This window comes from Podarcis bocagei, assembly GCF_964188305.1.
Source record: "Podarcis bocagei genome assembly, chromosome: 3".
Taxonomy (NCBI): Eukaryota; Metazoa; Chordata; class Lepidosauria; order Squamata; family Lacertidae; genus Podarcis; species Podarcis bocagei.
Window position 1 is genome coordinate 93,278,797 of NC_138127.1, and position 7,262 is coordinate 93,286,058.

The window sequence follows — 7,262 nt, forward strand, 5'->3', positions numbered from 1 at the left end:
TGAGCTTGCACCAGTCACTGTCTCTCAGCCTATGCTACTTCACAGGGTTGTTGTAATGATAAAATGGGGGAAATGTGGTATAAATGAATGAATGCCCACTGCTTGCCCTTGGTGGTGCACCTTCCCTTGATCCTTGTTTGTGGTTTACACTTGAGTTTCTGGCTCACCTGGCCTAACAGCCAGCTCTCAATGGGCACTGAAACCCAATTGCCTGGTGTTTAACCCTTATTAAGACATGACGGAAGGTGAACAGCGTTCGGTGAAAACAATTTCAACAGAATTATCATGATGGAGGGAGAGGGAGCCAATTCCAATGAGAAGTCTGATAGCAGAATCGGAGAAATGAGGCAAAGACAACAGTTTACAACAGATGCCCAATAAAGAAATTGATTTTAGCTAGATGAGGATGGGAAAATGCATAGAAAGCCGATTAGAAGGTAAAGGAGCTACTGGATAATAAACTCAAAGAGTTATAAACACCGGCAGGTAACTGATTTCAGTGCTACATCACCAGGCACCACAGTAAACATCATCATTCGTCTTAACTAGGGTTGTCAACCAATTAAAGACTTTTTGTTAATCAAGCACTAGCCTCTTAACCAACAGCGTTTTCGGATCCACATAGCCTCTGTTTTGTATAGGTTCCTGCTAAGAAGTCCATGCTATGGCAACCTTAAGACCAGGAGTGGGGAACCTCTTTGGCTTCATGGGCCAGATCCTTATCAGGATCGCACTCATGGGTGATTAGCAGAAGAACAGCAAAAGCAGATTTTGCAAGCCCTTATGGCCACCGTGAGGTGGGGGAAGGGGGCGTTATTAGCTTTTGTTTGTTTCTCCTTGTTTTTATCATGTATTTTGTTTCTTATATTGTATTTTTATGTTGTGAACTACCCTGAGATCTACAGATGAAGGGCGGTATACAATTTATAATTAATAATAATAATAATAATAATAATAATAATAATAATAATGGGATAAACACATACTGCCTGTTACACAATGTTCTGAGGGCCTCACAGTTCTTCCTACACTTGAGGACATTTTTTTTAATCAACATCGATTTTATGTGGCTACATACCTAGATATTTGGATGATTTTTATTAATGTATATGTTTAAATTAAGATGGATGTATGAATGGTTATTGTATCTTAATAACAGCTTGTTTCAGGTTTTCCCCCTTCTCCTCTTCCCTCTTAGTCCCCCCCCCCGTTTTCCCAACATTATACTTTCTTTGTTAAATCATTCATTAAAAAACAACAAATAGCAAGCAAAAAATAAATTAACCCATGAGGCTTGTGTGTAATACAATAACCCTATGAACTCTATTCTTAGAACAATTTGAGGGTGGCAACACAAGAAAGGGCCTTCTCAGTGGTGGCTCCCCACTTGTTGAGTGCTCTCCCTAGGGCGTTACACCTGGTGCCATCACAATCCATGTTTAGGTGACAGGCAGAAAAACCCCCACATTCTTATTCACTCATGTCATTGCTCCATAATTTTTTGACTTAGTGGAATAGGGTTGAGCGGGATCTGCTGTTTTATATATATATCTCATTGGTGAGCATTTTAGATTGTTTTTACTCTTGGCTTTCATGCTTTTATTTACTGTTTGTTTCTGTAAGTCACTTTGAGTTTCATCTTTCTGAAAAGAGCAACTAATAAATGAAAACAGCAACACTAATTAAAACACTTCACAGAACAAGTTCAAATGTCAAGATCCATGTTAACAAAGCCCTTCAACAAGAATCACAGAATCAGAGAGTTGGAAAGGACCCTCAGGGTCATGTAGTCCAACTTCCTGCAATACAGAAATGCTGATATGCTCCGCTCTTACTTTAAAAATAGACTTGCATTAAAGTTAGTTAGCTAGAACACCAGGACAAGGCATGACTGGGTTTTGGGTGGGGGAAATGAGGGCAAGATTCACAGCAAGTTTCAAAGACCCATTTTTGGATTAAATTTCAAAGAAGAGAACTGCTCTTTGTGGCTTCACATTAAAGCAGGAAGACTGAATGGATTGGCAAAGCTGGCATTGAAGAAAGTGATCTTCTCACTGGAAGAATCCTGGAATCCCAATGAGGTTTGAGATTCTCTGAAACACAACTGATTTTCTCTGGTTTATAGCAAGTCGCCTAATATGCAGAACTAATATGGGAGCAACAGAAATAGTTATGGCTGATGAATAGCCACACAGGAAGGTGGAGGAACTCCCGCAGCTCCTGCCTGTCTATAAATTGCTCCCTTTCACCAGGACTGTGAACAGAAAACACCTGGTCTGAAACAGCTGCAATGTTCTGGGAAAGTTAATGTACAAAGAAATCTGATTAAGCTGCAAGATTGCAGCTCTAGAAACATCCAGTCCTATTAATTTTAATCTTCTAGCGGGCAACGAACTCCTTCACCTCAAGTTTTCTGTATCTTTTATCTGATCAGAATCCCAAAAGGCAAAATGCTAAATTGCATTACAAACAGAATTACACTGAACAAGAAGCCCCAAGGGAATGTACAGCCCGGTTAATCACAACCCTGCATAGTGCATGTTTCACCTCCTTTCAGGGACACTTGCTCAAATGCCTTTTACATCAAAATATGGCAACACCTCAAATTAATGGATGCCCTTTATTTCAGAGAATCCTAGCTCAGGGGTGCCTCAGGCTCTCAATAACAGATCTCCCTAAGTGGCATATGGACAACCCATGGGGGTCCATATGGCTTAGGGCCCTCGTATCTATGGGACCGCCTCTCCTGGTATGCCCTGTAGAGGACCTTAAGGTCCATGAATAACCATAGTTTAGAGCTCCGGGCCCTAAGGAAGTCAGACTATCCTCCACCAGGGCCAGGGCCTTCTCAGTGATGGCTCCGACCTGGTGGAATGCTCTGTCCCATGAGACTAGGGCCCTTCAGGATTTAACCTTCTTCCATCGGGCATGTAAGACAGAACTATTCTGCCTGGCCTTTAATTTGAATTCACCTGATCTTTTATTTCCCTTCTCTTCCTCCCCCCTCCCTTTTTATGAAGATCACCCGCTCTGAGATCCCACAGCTTTCTCCCCTGGCCCAAGTAGGACCAATTCAGCCAGCTAGCCCTGGGGATTATCTAATTGATTTTTGAATTTTATTGTTATTCGTGAACCAGGAAGGGCGGGACATAAATGAAAATTTATTATTATAAAGGACTCTGTCCCAGCCAATTGGCACTGGAAATAGCTGATTTGTACATTCTTCAGCTGTCTCCTGTGCTTATTGACCAGTCCAGAGGTTCCCAAACTGTAAGCTTCATTCTGGTGATCTGTGGATTTATGGTGGAAGTCAGGAGATGGCATACCCCTCATATTAAACATTCAGATTGGTTTTTAATTGTATCTTTATTGCATCATTTCTAATGTCATAGAATTATAGAACTGTAGAGTTGGAATGGACCCCAAGGGTCATCTAGTCCAACCTCCTGCAATGCAAGAATCTCTGTTAAAGCATCCATGACAGATGGCCATCCAACCTCTGCTTAAAACCTCCAAGGAAGGAGAGTCCACCACTTCCTGAGGGAGACTGTTCCACTGTCAAACAGTTTTTACTGCCAGAAAGTACTTCCTGAGACATTTGAAGATGGCTATCATATTTCCTCTCAGTCTCCTCTTTTCCAGGCTAAACATACCCAACTCCCTCAACCATTCCTCATAAGGCTTGGTTTCCAGACCCTTGTATTACAGCTTGAATTCCACAGAATATATACAAAATAAGCCAGGCCTGCTCTCCACCTGAGGCCTTTAATGTTGCATGCAGCACTTTAGGGCTCCACGGTTGCCCACTTAATTCGTTCTGGAGGTCCGTTCTTAACCTGAAACTGTTCTTAACCTGAAGCACCACTTTAGCTAATGGGGCCTCCTGCTGCTGCCGTGCCACCACCAGGCGATTTCTGTTCTCATCCTGAAGCAAAGTTCTTAACTCGAGGTACTATTTCTGGGTTAGCGGAGTCTGTAACCTGAAGCGTATGTAACACAAGGTACCATGGTAAAGAAAAGGTCCAAGCCTCTCCAACTGTAATTTCTTCTAACTCTTAAGAAGGGTATGTGAAGGAGCAGGGTCACTGTTGCAAACTGAATCAATATTTTAAGGGAGTGGGCAGTGTAGTAATATTTTTATATATAAATATAAGCCTACAATTTTAAGCAAATGTTGCTCATTTAAGCAAAGGAGCTTCTCCCACTGAAGGAATAGGCAAGCAGGTGGCCTTAGGGCAAACCCATATGCCAGCATCACCTTCTGACTTAAGAATAGTCCTTCACTTCTACCATTTACTCAAGTTTCTTTCTAGCACAGATTTCATCGGCTACTTTAAGTGCTTCTGAGCTCCTCTCCCACTTTTGCAGCAGCTGCTGCAAAAATGCAGTAGTAATTGTACTTGCACGAAGTTTTTTTTAATTAATCAATGACTATGTGGAAAGGGTTCTGAATCCTACATTATTTATGTCTCCTGTGAACAGATGCATTCAAATAGTTTTTATTCCAGTTCATGTTACAGTGGCAGCTAGGCAATATCAGATTGCACTCTAGGTCTGATTCAAATGCAACAAGGTTCCTTTTTCTGTCACTTGTTCGCAACAGTTCAATCTTCATAATGTAAACTCAGAAGTAAATCCTACAGAGTTCAGCAGAGGTTACTCTGACTGAGGTTAGGATTGCAACCTTAAAAAAGAGAGACACGGCTATAGAACAGAACTTTTCCAAGTAGTGTATGGACTAGGAAAACCTTGCCAGTTTCAAACCTTGCCAAATTTCTTGAAAAGGGGCAATTTTATAGTTCTGGAAGCAGGCAGGTTGGGGTGTATCATTCTCCAAAAATAGCTATAATGGATGCGGTGACATTTAAAGCAGAAATAACATAGCTTGTGAATGTTGGTAGTGTGCATTAACTGAACTGGAGAAAGACTGAAAAGATTTAATGGTGTAAATGTCTACTCAGAAGGCAGTCATGTAAGAGATGTTTACTCCCAAGTCAGCATATATAAGATTGCTGGGGGTATTGGGAGTTTCAGCTCAGCAGATATTCACAGCTGGGGAAGATCTGAACAGGAGACAGGAAGGGAACACATGCTTTGCATGCAAAACATTCCAGTCTAAACGTCCCTGGCATCTCCAAGGAAGGCTGGAGAAGACCTAGGTTTAAAACTATGAAAATCTACTGCCAGCCAGCATAGCCAACTGGTTACCAGTGTGATGACCTCCAGGGGTTGTTTGACTGCAAGTCGGCGTGGTTGCTGCTCAGGAATGGTGGAAGTTATAAGTCTTAAAACCTGGAGGGCCCCACATCTACTGAACTAGATGGACCGTTGGTATAATGTGTCAGCCTCCTGCCGAGAAAGTCTATATACATTTACTGGGGCGGGCTATGTTCAACAGAGCAGAGTGTTAGAAACTCAGATATATAATTTAGGCGCCAAATGGCTCCATTACTTATGCCCTACATTCCTGGCGTGCTCTGGTCCATGGGGTCACGAAGAGTCGGACACGACTAAACAACACATTCCCCCCCACCCCAGGCGGTTTACAGATAAAAATAAGAACCGCTACAAAAACAGGGGGAAGGGGAACCGACCATTAAAAAACAACTGATAAATATATTGCATATTCTCTCAACGGTCAGCCCCGTTGTACTCCCAAGTACACGTGCGATCCTATCCTATCTGCACGGTCGCTTGCGAGTGAGGAACCCTCGCGACGGAGGCCTGTCTGGGATTTCGCTGCCTGGCAGCTGCGCTAAACCGAGGACCCCAAGGCCCGAGGCGGCGGCGATGGGAGGCGGTAGGATCTGGGCAGAGTCAGGCGAGGGGAACGTACGAGGGACACAAGCCGCCGCCTCGAAGGGTGAGAGCAGCCGGAGGCCAAGAGCTTCCCGACCCCGCCGAAGAAGCAAGACTAAGTAAAAAGGGGGCTTCACCTCTCCACGCGGCTCTGAGGGCTCCGGCGCTGCAGGCTTTTTGAGCCACCACAGCTATGGCGGCCGCCATCTTGGCGAAGATCCTCCTCGGCCACCGTACTTGGTGTCCGCGCGTTTGCCCGAGACCTTAAAATCTCCAGGACGCGGCGCCCATCACCGGCTCCGTTTCGCGGCGCTCAGCACGGCGGTCAGGGAGGTATGAGGGAGCGGGCGAACCTTGACTCGCCTGCCCATATTTTCAGTATGCGCTGCAGGCAGTACTGTGAACAGCCCCTTCCTTCCCGGTGGAGGGGGCCTTCCCGTTAGGACCCGAAGACTCCTCCGCTCGTTAGGTAGAGGCAGCCCAAAGGGGGTCAACAAGCCGCTTGTGGTTTTTCAATACACTTCCGGGAGTGGTTCAGAAAGCCCTCACGGAATCTCCCATGTGCGGGGCTTCGAGGGGCAGCTGCCCGCGCAAGCTAACGTGGAAAATGCCAAAGAGGTAGATGGAGCAGTGTCGTTAAGAGGCTCGTTTTCAATTGGAGTGTTTTGAAAGCAGGATCAAAATGGGTGCAAGGGAGCCTGGACTGTTTCTCTGGCTTTTTATTTATTTAAAACGTTTATAAACCACATAATTATTTTTAAAACTCTTCGTGTTTTGAACAAAAGAAACCCCAGCAAACAGCATAATGAAAACAAAAATAGAACATAAAACCAGTAACACAGCTCATAAAATCTCATAAAAACAAATCAAGGACTGCAAAAAACTATCCTGTGTGTCAGTTACAACCTGTCTTCCGTAGCTCACCTGGAGTTCTCCTCCATGCTAACTGACTCCAAGGATTCCCCCCCCCCCCAGCCTGTCATTCAAAGTTGAAACCCTAAACCCTGGCCTTTGCCTCTGCCCACTAGCACCCAGTAAGGAAGGGGCCCCACTCTCCCATACCTTTGTTCCTTGCTAATGGCTGATCTAGTGGGTTTCTGTGTTTGGCAAAGTTTAATCAAACCTCGATCAATTCTAACTTTTACCAAATCCAGGCTTTATGAGAATCTGGCACCCCCACAAACCCATAACAAGACATTTTGTTGGAAAACAGATGGGCAATGTGAGTCTATCTTCCTCACTGGATCTTTTGCATCAATCTGTGGTAATAACCTCAGTGCTTGTGCTAAAAATAAGTTTAATGCTTGCATTTTATATATATAAAAGCTGGTCCATCACAAATTATAACAGATAATTTCCTTCCACTCCTCCCCAACCCCCTGGTTATTTAGTTTTTATAACTAGTTTTAAAATTATGTTTATCTAATTAAGTTTTTGCTCTAATGGACACAACTGGCAAAAGC

At 43.9% G+C, this 7,262-nt stretch overlaps 1 protein-coding gene across 1 annotated transcript in view; it reads right to left on the reverse strand.

The window, feature by feature from the left end:
- Positions 1–6,069, reverse strand: part of MRPS5 (mitochondrial ribosomal protein S5) — a 45,365-nt gene extending 39,296 nt beyond the window's left edge. Inside the window, exon 1 of the mRNA XM_081188735.1 lies at positions 5,937–6,069. Within this exon, the coding sequence (XP_081044861.1) occupies positions 5,937–6,006 (70 nt within the window). The 5' untranslated portion in view covers positions 6,007–6,069. The remainder of the gene's footprint in view (positions 1–5,936) is intronic.
- Between the last annotated feature and the right edge of the window lie 1,193 nt (positions 6,070–7,262).